The 13,901-nt window shown below is 42.9% G+C and overlaps 1 protein-coding gene across 2 annotated transcripts in view; it reads right to left on the bottom strand.

Moving 5' to 3' along the window:
* Window positions 1-13,901, bottom strand: part of MTOR (mechanistic target of rapamycin kinase) — a 151,745-nt gene that overhangs the window by 96,485 nt on the left and 41,359 nt on the right. For both annotated transcript variants that reach the window (XR_012089784.1, XM_007980575.3), the window contains exons 20-25: window positions 8,110-8,196; window positions 5,375-5,542; window positions 4,781-4,893; window positions 4,297-4,459; window positions 2,800-2,892; window positions 1,305-1,451 (exon numbers count right to left, since the gene is read on the bottom strand). Coding sequence is in view for 1 of the 2 variants with exons in the window: in XM_007980575.3 (XP_007978766.1) it covers window positions 1,305-1,451; window positions 2,800-2,892; window positions 4,297-4,459; window positions 4,781-4,893; window positions 5,375-5,542; window positions 8,110-8,196 (771 nt within the window). In the remaining variant the exon portion in view is untranslated. The remainder of the gene's footprint in view (window positions 1-1,304; window positions 1,452-2,799; window positions 2,893-4,296; window positions 4,460-4,780; window positions 4,894-5,374; window positions 5,543-8,109; window positions 8,197-13,901) is intronic.

The following is a 13,901-nucleotide window of genomic DNA, read 5'->3' as shown; positions in this document are numbered from 1 at the left end:
TGAGGAATTTCCTAAAACAGAGAGAACAAAGCTCTAAAGCAGGGTGGACGGCTGCCTGGTTGGAAGGACATTCTGAACCTAGTCAGGATGAAAACATCTGGGTGGAAATGTACATTTGGCCTCCTGCCTGGCCCCTCCCTCCAGTGTGAGGTGTCAGCAGGGTGGCCTCAATGACTGCCTGGGAATGCCAGGTGACAATCTTTTTCTTCCTCCTAAAGTCTCAGATTAGTAGTTACAAAATCCCCAAAGGGAAAGCAGCATCACTCCTGACCCAGGAATATTTTACCACCTCTATCTTAACCCAGCAAACGTTTCTTAGCAGTAGTCACTTGAAGCTGTTCTTGTGAGTAAAGACTCTGAAACAACAGTAATAAACTCCCAGTGTTCCAAAGCTGAGCGTGAGCCCGCACACATGCACAAAGAACTGTGTTCAAATCTTCATGTGCTTTGCCAAAAGAAGTGAACAAGTCATCTGGGACAGTCTTGCCCAGTTCTTCACCTCTATCTGCTGCTGCACATGGAGTGGGCTGGCTAATAGATGAAAAATAACACTGAAATCAAAACTGGAAGTTGCTTACAGTCACCAGAAACATGAAGGACTAATGCAAAATGTGGAAAATACTCGATGTGGTATATTTATTTAAAAGTTGGTGAAGTAATTATGATTATTCTGCTCTGATTCACTAGAGATGCTTTGAAACTGCCTGTTTTTAGGTGGATGGCTGGAGGCATACATGGTGAAAAGCTGATCATATCTTAGGCTTTGGCCAGCAGAGATAATTCAGTAATCACTTGGAAAGATCTAAAACCTCACTACTCAAAGTATGGTCCATGGGCCTGCACCATCACATTAGCTAGCAGCTTGTCAGAAATGCAGAGTATCAGGCCCCAAATCAGACTGCCAACATCAGAATAAGCATTTTTACAAGATTCCCAGCAACTGGTAAGCCCAATGAGTTTGAGAAGTTTGAAAAGCACTGTTTTAAAGTGCCTTCATCAGTCTCACTGCCCTCACTAGCTTTGTTCTCTTAATGTAAAAAATGAGAATGTATTTGCAACAAAAGGTTCTACCATTCATATTCCAAGGGAGCACAAAAGGACATTTCGTTCTCTACTTTTTCTCTATTCAAAACAAAACTACAATTCAGATACCTGTAAAAAGACAAATGATCTAAGTTCATGGTATCTAGATTTCTGGAAAAAACACCTGGGCCGGTTTTTGGTTGGTTTAAACAGCTGAAAGTTTTGAGTAAGTGAGAAGAGCAGAGCTCTCCTTTCCCAGTCCCCTGAAACAATGGATTTACCTTTTGGAGGTTGATGGTGCTGACGTGCAGTTTCTTCATGGGTCCTGTTTCCACTGGTCCACTAGCCAATGCATCCCCTTGGCCACTCCTAAGCATTCGATGCTGGTAAATCAAAGGATCCTCCTCTTCATCAGCAAGTGTGTATCCCTGCAACCAGAGATTTATAGGAAACACCTACAACTCTACTAGATGCTTCTGGTTTAGGAAATATCCTTATATTTTGGGAGGTGCAGACCTGGTAGAGCCAGGATTTCAGTAAGAAGTAAAAAGTCCCACGTATGGACAAAATGAACCACAGATGGGCTGACTCCCCAACTATAGACAGTCTTTGCTAGTCACTCCTAGTTAATGACAAGCACTGACTTAGTAGTACGAGCAAGCAACCATGCAGCTAGCAAAGATAAACAATTGTCAGCAATGGGAAAGGTGATAAAGTGTTTGGAGTAAAGGCAGCAAACAGCCCCCATCCCCCGGCTTTTTAAAATTTTTTAAAAAGAATTATCTATTCATTTATTTATTTATGCCACTCCCTACCTGCCTATCTAATCTAACCTATTATTTATTTATTTTTTTGAGACAGACTCTGTCTCCCAGGCTGGAGTGCAGTGGCACAATCTCAGCTCACTGCAATCTCTGCCTCCTGCGTTCAAGCAATTCTCTTGCCTGAGCCTCCTGAGTAGTTGGGACTACAGGTACGCACCATCATGCCTGGCTAATTTTTGTATTTTTAATGGAGATGGGGTTTCGCCATGTTGGCCAGGCTGGTCTCGAACTCCTGACCTCAGGTGATCCTCCTGCCTCAGTCTCTGAGTTCTGGGATTACAGGCGTGAGCCACTGTGCCTAGCCTTTAATCTACTTTGAGAGATAGGGTCTCACTCTGCCACCCAGGCTGGAGTGCACTGGTGCAATCACAGCTCACAGAGGCTTCAGATGATCCTCCCACTTCAGCCTCCTCAGTAGCTGGGACCACAGGTATCCGCCATCATGACCAGCTAATTTTTTGTATCTTTTGTACAGATGGAGTTTTACCATGTTGCCCAGGCTGGTCTCAAACTCCTGGGCTCAAGCGATCCACCTGCCTTGGCCTCCCAAGGCATAAACCACCGCACTCAGCCCCCTGCCTGTTTTTATATAGCCCAAGAGCTAAGAAGGGTTTTTATACTTTTAAATGGTTGGGGGTAAAAAAATTCAAAAGAGGACTGATATTTTGCAACACATAGAAATTGAGAGAATCAAATTTAGGTGTCCATAAATAAAGTTTTAGTGGAATGCAGCCAGGCTCATTGTTTACACATCGTGTGTGGCTGCTCGCAGGCTGTAGAGGCAGAGCTGAGGAGTTGCAAAAGAGACCACGCAGCCTACAAAACTGGAAAAAAGTTTGCCAATCCCTAGTTTAGAGCTAAAAAGCTACACAAACTCCCATAGCCAAGATTACAAGAATATCAAGTAGTAAAGACAACAGGGACTTCAGAACAGAAAGGAAGTATAGTTCACCTTGACAATTCTGCAGATGAGCACATCATAGCGCTGATGATTGATTCGGTGTCGCACCAGAACTTTATTCACCATTGGAATGAAAATTTGGTACTAAAACAGGAGGGGGAAGAGATCAGAAACTATCATTTTGGAGAGTGGAAAAAAAGTAGAGGAAAACATATTATACAACTACATTATGACCATTTCTTCTGGGTTTGTGACTAGCTCTGTGATATTCAGAAGAATCCTTCTTCCCATCTCCTGCCATAATCCTAGTCTAAGTCCCCATCATCTGGTTTATGATGGTGGCCTCTTGAGAGATCTTTGCTTCTGCCCTTGCCCCCACAGCCTATTTTCCCACATGGCATTGACAGTTATCATTTAAAAATATTAAGTCAGATCTTATTTTTCCTGTGTTCAAAGTCCACCAAAAACTTCCAGTCTTGCTCAGGGTAAAAGCCAAAGTACTTACAATGGCCCACAATAGTGATTTGCATATTTTAGTGGGCGTCAGAATCACCTGGACAGCTCATGAAACCAGAGATTGCTGGGCTCCACAGTTAGAGCATCTGATTCAGCAGGTATCAGGTGAGATGAGGTCTTGCTGTTGCCCAGGCTGGAGTGCAATGGCACAATTATGGGGGTCACTGCAGTCTGGAACTCCTGGGCTCAAGCGATCCCTCTGCCTTAGCCTCCTGAGTAGCTGGGACTACAGGCACATGTCCCTATGCCTGGCTAATTTTAAATTTTTTTTTGTGGAGACAGGGTCTTGCTAAGTCTGGAGCTGGTCTCCAACTCCTGATCTCAAGCAATCCTCTTGCCTCAGCATCCCACATTGCTGGAATTACGGGTGTGAGTCACTGTGCCTAGCTCAAGAATCTGCATTTCTAACAAGTTCTCAGGTGTGGAGATACTGATATTGCTTGTCCAGGAATTATACTTTGAGAGTCACAGGCCTACAAATCTAGTCTCTACTATTCTGCCTTGTCTCGGTCACCTTAACTCCAAGTACTTCCCCGTTGCTCGCTCCTCTGAGATCACACTGCTCTCCTGCTGTGCCCTGAACTCTTTGAGCAAGCTGCTGCCTCAACCTTAGCACTTGCTATTTCTTCTCCTTGCACCCAATTCTTTGCAACTGAGCCTTTATTTTATCTAGGTCTCTGCTTAAGTGTCAACTGATCAGAGGTCTTCTCTGTCTATCCTAAATAAAGAGCACTTCTCTTCACTTCAACCCATCACTCTTAAGAAACAAACTGTTTATTTGCTTTGCTTCATTAGGATGGAAGCTCTATGAGAGCAAGGACTTTATTCTTTTTACCCTGTTATCCCCAGAATGGCACTTAGCTCACATAGGTTGCTCAATAAATGTTTGCTGAACACATGAAAAAAAAAAAGCAAATAATTCCATGTTCTCTGATGGTGGCTGGCATCAGACAAAGTATGAGTGGCTCACAGACAAAGTCTTCTTTCCAAATAAGGCAGAAGAGCACCTGTCTGTCCAGACTCCCATCTTACCTTCTTCCCCAGTTGAAAAACAAGTGAAGACAGCGTGTCCATGGCTGTGGAGCGCAGTTCTGGGCTCTGGTCCAGTGTTCGAACAATAGGGTGAATGATCCGGGAGGCATAGTCAGTGAAATCCAGGGACTCCGTCAGGCGGTCCACAGTCTCTAGCGCTGCCCTACAACAATCGCTAACATACAGTAACTGCTAACATACAATCTCCAAGGAAGAGACGTGACTGAGGGTGAGCTTAACAATCAGCACCAAAGGGATGGGAATGAATGGCTTCTAAGGTATTTTGGATGACATGGATCCAACATTTATTCCAATGGGATAGGGACAGTTAAGATTTCCATAAACCTGGGATATTTCTAGACTAAAATAATGCGAGTTAAAACAACAAAAAAATAGAAAGATGGCCTGGGAACTTAAGAAACAAACATTTTCAACAAAACATTAAAAGCTTAATGATTGCTAATCCGAAAGGGGAGGTGCTCACTTTCGAGATGGCAGTGGAGCTTCAGGGGCATCAAACAACTTCACAATAGGAGGCAGCAGTAAATGTAGGTAGTCATCCAGGTTGGCGCCAAACAGCTGGATTGCAGCCAATAACTGCAAAAGGGAGCAAAAGCATGGTGATGAATAGTCATGTCCCAAGTATCTGAGGACACGCAGCAGGCGGTGGTGTGGATAATTCAAAGTTCTGAGGGGACTGGGAAAAGCCTTTATTAGATGGCCTTGAACTATATCCTTTTGGTAGCACTTTCTCCCCCTCATTTTATTTGCTTACATATTACTTTGCTTTCTCTGTGCTTATTTGAGTTGATAAGGAACCCGTTGCTGGATAATAAAGAAAATTAGTCTGGGATAAAATATTTGCCAAGATTAATCTATTGAAAGAGATAAGGATAATCAAGAGAGGATTACAGACATTCTGTAAACTGCACACATTGGGTATTAGTATTCTTGGGATTCTGTCTTATGGAGTGGGCATCAACCTGTCACTCAGAACGAGGTCTCAGCTTTTAGCTGATCACCCAGGGATTCAGAGGCAAGCAGAAAATCTCTCTGGAGGATGACATAGGCTACTCACCTTGATAGAGACGATGCGGCCTGGGCTGTTGTCATGCATGAAGACACGCAACATGTGTGGGATCAGCTGGGGCAGGTAAAGCTTAAATTCACCCCCAAGAGCTACCACAATTTGCTCAATGAGAAGAATGATCGTGCTCTGAATTGAGGTATTCATGACCCAGAATTCCTACAAAGAGAGAAAAGTCAGAGGAGCTGAGTCAGGTCCCTTTCTGCTGATATATGAACCGAGGAATTGAGATGGCCAGAAAAGCAAAACCGTAGTGAGCATGGTCTGCGCCGAGATCAACTCCTCACTCCCCTCCTCCCGCTGGGCCCTTCTTGTGTCCTGTGTTGCAGCCATACTGGACAAACTCAATTGCATTTCCCCAGATGCAGGAGGCTACCTGAGTCCTCTGGGCTTTGCTCATGCTGCTTCCTCTACCTAGAATCCCACTTCTTGCTCAGCTACGCCCTGTCTTTCTAGACCTGGCTCTAGCCTCACTTCTCCCACGGAGGCTTTCTTCTTCTCCATGATCCACTTGGATCCTTCGCACTCCCTTTGATAGCGACAGCAGTTGTAAGACTTCCTTTGCTTTGCCGTCCTGCCTGTAGATTGTAGGCTACTTAAGGACAAGAAACCTCTATCTCTGTATCCCCAGAATCTGTCAATCAGAGCATCTGGAATATTCTAGAATGAATACATTACTAAGTCACTCGAAAAGCTCTGAAGTGGTCCAGGGTGGATGTGGACCTTACTTTGGTATCACCTGATCTCTACCAGAGGGTGACTCCAGTATTACAAAGATTTCCCGGCTTTTCTGGATTTAGATTTTGCTAAATCCAGATTTTGCTATTAATAGATAGCATCTGACATCTGTCCCCTCCCCAAAATCTATCCATCAGGCCTGAACAATGCCACAAAATGAGCCCCTTTCTATACCCACATGGTTATTTTCCACACAAGTTACTAAAATAAAAACTTGGCCAACTGGCCACAGATCCTGCCTCAGTGTTGCAAAGCAAATTAGTCCGAGCCTCTAACTCCAGGAAAAGCTATTATTTCAAATCACCTCAAAAAGACAGCTGCCTATCACCATCTTTAAGAGTTCTGGAGTAGGAGATTTAATGATAACAGAAACCCTACTAATCATGTCAACACATGAATGTTAATATTCTTGGAGCCTCTAAATAGTTTAAAGTCCATAAAAACAATGATAACTCCTCAGACAAAAGGCTTTATAGAGAGATATAGTATTTTTATTTAAAAAGGTATCTTAAAAAGCATAATGGTTTAGAAAGTAAAAACCATACTAGAAGATGCTGATAAAACTTCCTTTCTCTCTACTTGGAGAGAAGTATTCTCTCTGAAAGAGCTGTGTTTTCTAGGTTAAAAGTGTTGCCAAAGAAACACCACAGATTTCAGAGCCTCCAGAGTTTGTCTGATGTTCATTCACTTGAACCCCACTCTGCCTTCTTTAGAGAAGGCCTACCTACCTCCCAGCTGCATTATCATCAGTTCCTCACAGGGGCTTCTCTACCTCAAAGATGCGAGGCAGCATGCCGAGGGATGTCAGCTGGATCACTGTTCACAAAGACTATTTTCTTCCCAGGCTCGGGGGAGCTCATTAAAATGCTCAGAATCAACAGTCAAAGGAAGAGCCCCTGCTGCACCTTCTCTATCTGGGGTGAAATGGAAGCTGCATTTTGCAGGTGTGAGGCTCCCTGCCTCACTTCCCTGTGTTTTGGTCATCAACATGTTATGACCATAATATGGTCATATTGTATCTTTGTTTAGCCTTCTTGGTGGGATTAAGTCACAGATTACTACATCCTCCTCCCCTGAGGACACTGCTTCTTCCCTTGCCCCTCCTCCCACTAAGACGAGCCACTGGCCTCTTTAGTATTCTGCCTAAATCTTCCTTGTACAGAGGCTTCTGTGGTAGGAGTCAGGGAATAGAGCAGCTTTTAATTATTTATACATGTAGGGAGGTTTATCAGTTCTGAGACCCAGGTGTTGGGAAGTTCCATTTGAAACCAGCCATTTTGATTTTAGTCCTGCTGTTTCCTCCAAACTAACTACAAAGGTCTGGTGTGAAAGAACAGAAATCTTCCAACTCTTTGAGGACATGCTGTCCCTGCAAAGCAACCTTCCTCACGGAGACATTTAAATTATATAGAACAGAAGGAAAAATGATATTGCCAATGGGGTGTCTTCTGGCACCTACTTAATGCATGTTATAAAATCCTGGGACCTCAGCCTTTTCTCATGTGCCACTGCAGTCAAAAGGTGGTATGTATGGTTTTGGAAGTAGCAGGGTAAAGCATCACCTTGTTCCTTAGTGCCCAACACGTGTCGGTCATATTTAACAGCCCTAAGAAAACCCAACCCCCAATCCCTTCATGGTTTACGAGCAGTAACGAAGAGGGCGTTCATGAGAATAGAAAAGCACCGTTGTGATATTAAAGTGAAATTGCTTTGTTGTGTGTGAGGCAAATAACCCAAGAGTCTATTTCTGGCAGAACAATTACTTCAGGATTTCTCTTCAGCCTTCGTGCCTTGTAGTTTTATACCTGGGAACCTGGAGCAACAGCCCTTCCTCCCCCTCAATATCCAGTGGGCTTTGTTCCATTTCCCGTACTAAGGCTGTAACAGCTCAACAAAGATCCATGAAAAAAATGTCTGTCATTTAAATTTGCTTCTGAGCCTTCCTTGATCCAAACATGGAAGAGGCCAAAGCATTAACTTCTACTCACTCTCATGAGGGTGACTATTTCATCCATATAAGGTCTGATGTGGCTCTTCACAAAGGACACCAACATTCCCAGCTGCTGGAACAAAAACTGAAATGGACAAAAGGTCAACCAGTTGGTATCATGAAAGACACTGAACCCCCAGGCTTACCTTAAATTCATGTGAACAAATAAAGACAACTATGGAATGGGTTTTCACACTATACCATCTACTGAGAATATATTTCAAAGACCCAAGTTTGGCTAAGTTTGGAGGCTCAGTGCTTTGGGAGGCTGAGGTGGGAGGACTGCTTGAGGCCAAGATTTCAATAACAGCCTGGGCAACATGGCGAGATCCTGTCTCTACAAAAAAGTACAAAAAATTAGCTGGGCACTTGCCTGTAGTTCTAGCTACAATAGATGTTACGGTGGGAGAAAAGCTTGAGCCCAGAAGTTCAAGGCTGTAGTGAGCTATGCACGTGCCACTGTACTCTTCAGAGTGCAGGGTGACAGGGTGAGACCCTGTCTCTTTAAAAAAAAAAAAAAAAAAAAAAAAAAAAAAGACACAAACTGAAATGGTGATGGTGGTGGGAACTCCAAACAATTATCAGGGGCTTTTACACACCACGTGAGCCAGTTACTGCATAGCAGGGTCTTTGTAACCCTCATTTAACCTCCCTGTGCCCAGGCTCTTCCATGGGAAAATGGAGATAATACTTAACCTCACAGATTTCTAAGGCTTAAACGGGATAATTCATGTCAAGCACTAGAACAGGGACGTGAATACTGTTCAGTACTCAGTGAATATCTGTTATCATTGAAGGATTTCTGGAATCACTAAACTTAAAAATAAACCTGAAAGTTTTTACCGACTGTAAATGTACCTTTTGCTTATTTGGCTCTAATTAATTACCACCCACTTCCTAAACTAAATACAGCTAACTCTTGATTATGGGTATTTAGCTCATTTACAGTAATTAACTCATTACTTAGGTCTTAATTAATTAACTATGTCTGTGAGAGATTATGAGCCAAAATAACAAGCAAACTGGGGTAGGGATAGGATGAGGGGATTCTACTTAAGTCGGCACCTTTTAGGTGTAGGAAGAAAAGACATCCACTAAATAAAGCTGGGAATAAAGAAGGTGTGAGTAAAGAAAATCTCAACTACTTTCCAGGTTAAAGATTTGTCTTTAAAATGTAGGTTTTGTTATGATCTTCAGATAGTATTACACGCCAGTAATAAGTAGCAAATAATATTTGACACCCCTTCCCCCCATTTTTTTTTTGGAGACAGAGTCTCGCTCTGTTGCCCAGGCTGGAGTGCAGTGGTGTGATCTTGGCTGTAAGCTCCGCCTCCTGGGTTTAAGCCATTCTCCTGCCTTAGCTTCCCGAGTAGCTGGGAATACGGGCGCCCGCCAAAAATGCCCGGCTAATATTTTTTTTGGTTTAGTAGAGACAGGGTTTCACCATGTTAGCCAGGATGGTCTTGCTCTCCTGACCTTGCCCTCCCAAAGTGCTGTGATTACAGGCATGAGCCACCGCATCCGAACCCCTTCTCCAAATTCTTTTTTTTTTTTTTTTTTTTTTTTTTTTTTTTGAGACGGAGTCTCGCTCTGTCGCCCAGGCTGGAGTGCAGTGGCCGGATCTCAGCTCACTGCAAGCTCCGCCTCCCGGGTTCATGCCATTCTCCTGCCTCAGCCTCCCGAGTAGCTGGGACTACAGGCGCCCCCCACCTCGCCCGGCTAGTTTTTTTGTAGTTTTAGTAGAGACGGGGTTTCACCGTGTTAGCCAGGATGGTCTCGATCTTCTGACCTCGTGATCCACCCGTCTCGGCCTCCCAAAGTGCTGGGATTACAGGCTTGAGCCACCGCGCCCGGCCCCCTTCTCCAAATTCTTACAGCTCTCTCTGCCTTTGCTTCTCTCCATTAACAAGGATAACTTAGAAAATGAACATATATGTTTTCACGCCTATCCACATCAAGTCAGGTAAGTTGGGATAAATAAAAAGCATTACTTAAAAAAAAAAGTGTTATTTCAAACAGAGAGTAATGGACTTATAGTACTCATTACCCAAAGAGGTAGGATCAATAGGACATACAGGATTGGGCTCAAAGAAGAGTCTGAACATATTTCCTAATGATAACTTTGACTTCTAAGGTGATTACAGCCTGGTTACCACGTGGCACACATTTGACTCAGTAGACTCATTTCTACCTATCTCCTGGTCCCCGCCATCCCCCAAATTGAATCACTACAGTTTTATAGTGATTCCCTATATAAATATGTATAGTGGTCCCTATACAAATATGTTATTACAGGCCTGGCACGGTGGTTCACGCCTGTAATCCCAGCACGTTGGGAGGCCGAGGTGGGCAGATCACAAGGTCAGGAGACCAGCCTGGCCAACATGGTGAAACCCCATCTCTACTAAAAATACAAACTTTAGCTGGGCATGGTGGCACGCACCTGTAATCCCAGCTACTCGGGAGGCTGAGGCAGGAGAACTGCTTGAACCCAGAAGACGGAGGTTGCAGTGAGCCAAGATCACACCACTGCATTCCAGCCTGGGCAGCAGAGTGAGATTCTATCTCGAAAAGAAAAAGCCTGAAAGTAGAAAACCTAAGCTGGAGGAAAACAGGCCAATAGAGATGGTGGGAAGGTCAGAGAAAACTGAGAGACAGAAAGAGGAAACAAGCTTCCTGGCCCTTGGTGCCATTTTATTAGGCACAATTAGGGAGCACTTCGGTGGCTTATTCATAAGGAGTAGCTGCCCAAGGGACATGGACAGGCAAGCACCTCAATGCTGAGGAGAGAGCTAGAGGAGCTGCCTCTTCTCCCTTTGCCTTCCACAAGCATTCTTTTTTTCCTCAGAACATGAGTATTTTAAGAGAACACAGTTTTGCTCCTGAAAATATGATGCATTAGATTTCCTCCCAAACTCTCACACTATGAAAAGCCTAAAATTAAGGCAAAAAAAAAAAATAAACATGATTATAAGATTATTAGAACTGAAGTGGCCAGGCGCAGTGGCTCATGCCTATAATCCCAGCACTTTAGGAAGCCAAGGCAGGCAGAACTCCTCGAGCTCAGGAGTTCAAGACCAGCCTGAGCAACATGGTAAAACCTTTTCTCTACCAAAAGTACAAAAAAAATATTAGCTGGGCATAGTGGCATATGTCTGTGGTCCCAGTTACTTGGAAGGCTGAGGTGGGAGGATTGCTTCAGCCTTAGAGGTGAGGTTACAGTGAGCTGAGATCATGCCACTGCGCTCCAGCCTGGGCAACAAAGTAAGACCCTATTTCAAAAAAAAAAAAAAAGAACTGAAGCCTCTCACCTAAAGCCAGACTTTCAAAGAGCTACATATTAAGATAAATAGTGAGTTAAAAAACAAAAAATCTGTCCACTGGTAAAAGGAGATAAAGAAAGTTGCCAGTTGTGATGTGGGGTCTAGGCAGAAAAATGCCTCCCCTAAGAGTTCATAATTTCAGGCATCTATTGTATGGGTTTATGGATTTATTTTCACTAACTGTGTGGCCTGGGAAGCTCTAAGCCAAGAAATTAAAGTTCTCCTGGACCACCTGGCAGAAGTAAATGCATATCCTCTCTGGAGAGATGCAAATTTAGAGCAGATTTTCTAGTACTGCTCCAGGGAAAGCCCAGTTGAATATGCTATATGATTCAAAATTATAAAACACGTGAGGAAATAGACCGTTACAAGCATGACTTCTCAGAAACAATACACAGAATCAGACTTCTATTATATATAATAGAAGTCTATTTATATTTGATAGAAAATTTAGTCTGTTTAGACATCAGTACACTTCCCCCTAAATAGTTTATTGTGCATATTAATAACTTGATTTTAATCTTTACTTTCAGCCCCAATTTTTTCCTTTGAGGTACAATTTACACACAAGGAAATGCACCAGTCTTAGGGGTACCACTCAACAAATTTTGACAAATGCATGCAGATGTGTAACCTAAACCTCATCAAGATATAGAATATTATGCTATCTTCCCAGGAAGTTGGTTTATGTCCCTTCTAGTAAATCCCCACCTTATTCTCTCAAAGGCAACCACTACTCTGTTTTGTTTTGTTTTGTTTCCTACCATGGATTAGTTTTGCTTGTTTAAGAATTCCATATTGAGTGGAATCAATGGCATGTTTTATTTTGTGTAAGTCTTTTTACACTGAGCAGGAAGCTTGGGATTCCTCCATGCTGCTGCATGTATTGGCAGTTCCATGCTGTACATTGCTGAGGAGCTTTCTATTGTATAAATATACTACAGATTGTTGATTAATTCTCTTATTGATTAGTTACTGAGCTTATTCCAATTTGGGACAATTATGAATAAAACTAAGTACATTCAAAAAAAAAAAAAAGAAAATTTAGTCTGTTTAAAATGCCTTAAAAAAAAAAGTGGGAATAAGGCTGGGCGCGGTGGCTCACACCTGTAATTCCAGCACTTTGGGAGGCTGAGGTGGCTGGATTGCTTGGGGACAGGAGTTCAAGACCAGCCTGGGCAACATGGTAAAACCCTGTCTCTACTAAAAATGCAAAAAAACCAAAAAAAATTAGCCGGCATGGTGGTGCATGCCTGTAGTCCCAGCTACTTGGGAGGCTGAGGCGTGAGGATCACTCGAACCTGGAAGGCAGAGGCTGCAGTTAGCCAAGATCGTACCACTGCATTCCAGCCTGGGCAGCAGAGTGAGGGAGGGGAGGGGACGGGAGGGGAGGGCAGGGCAGGGGAGGGGACGGGAGGGGAGGGGAGGGAAGGGGAGGGGACGGGAGGGGAGGGGACGGGAGGGGAGGGGAGGGGAGGGGAGGGAAAAAAATAGAAGGGTATAAGGACAAAATTCCAAAAAAGATAATACATGAGAATTTCTCAGGAACTGATAAAGATACCAATCCTTACATTTAGGAAGCCCTCCAAGTCTCAAACAGGATAATCAAAATAAATTCACATCTAGATATATAATAGTGAACACTTCAGGCTAACAAAACAATAAGAAGTAAAGCCACAGAAAAAATATTATGTAAAAGGGATTCATGATTTCTCAACAGCAACAAAAAGAAGTCAGAAAGTGGGATCATATCTATAGCTGTAGAAGAACCTAGAATCATACTCTTGGCTAAAAACTAAATTTTTTATTTTAATTTTTAAATCTCTAAATGAAGATTTAAAAAGAGGGTGAAATAAAGACTTATTCAGATAAGAACAGTTTATTTCAATGAATGCTCCTAAGAGGAATTTGTACTAGGAAGAAAGAATATGGTTCTAGGAGTAAGCTCTAAGACGGAGTGATAAGACATGAAATAATACATGTGGATGAATATAAACAAACACCACATAAAACGATAATAATGTTCAATAATATGGAGGAAGAGGGCCAAGGAATGCAATCAGTCTCTAAAACATGCTTGTCCAACTCCTGCTCTAGAAGCTAGAAAAAAACAAGGAAATCAATTCTCCCCTAGAGCTTCCAGATGGGAACACAGTCCTATCAACACCTTGATTTTAGCCCAGTGAGACCTCATGTCAGAAATATAATCTAGAGAGCTGCAGGATAATAAATCTGTGTTAAGCCACTAAATTTGTGGTAATTTGTTATAGCAGAAATAGGAAATAATACAGGAAGGAAGAAAACAAGGTATAAAGATGGTGCAGAAGCTAGATGTTGCTGGATAGATCTTATTTATAGTTCTAGCTCTGGAACCATGTTAATGTCTTATATAACTAAAATAAAAATTAATTTTTTTTTTTTTGAGATGGAGTCTTCCTCTGTTGCCCAGGCTGAAGTGCAGTGGTGC

The sequence above is a fragment of the Chlorocebus sabaeus genome, chromosome 20, assembly GCF_047675955.1.
Source record: "Chlorocebus sabaeus isolate Y175 chromosome 20, mChlSab1.0.hap1, whole genome shotgun sequence".
Taxonomy (NCBI): domain Eukaryota; kingdom Metazoa; phylum Chordata; class Mammalia; order Primates; family Cercopithecidae; genus Chlorocebus; species Chlorocebus sabaeus.
Note: the sequence above shows the minus strand (reverse complement) of the source record. Positions and strands in the feature narration are given on the sequence as shown.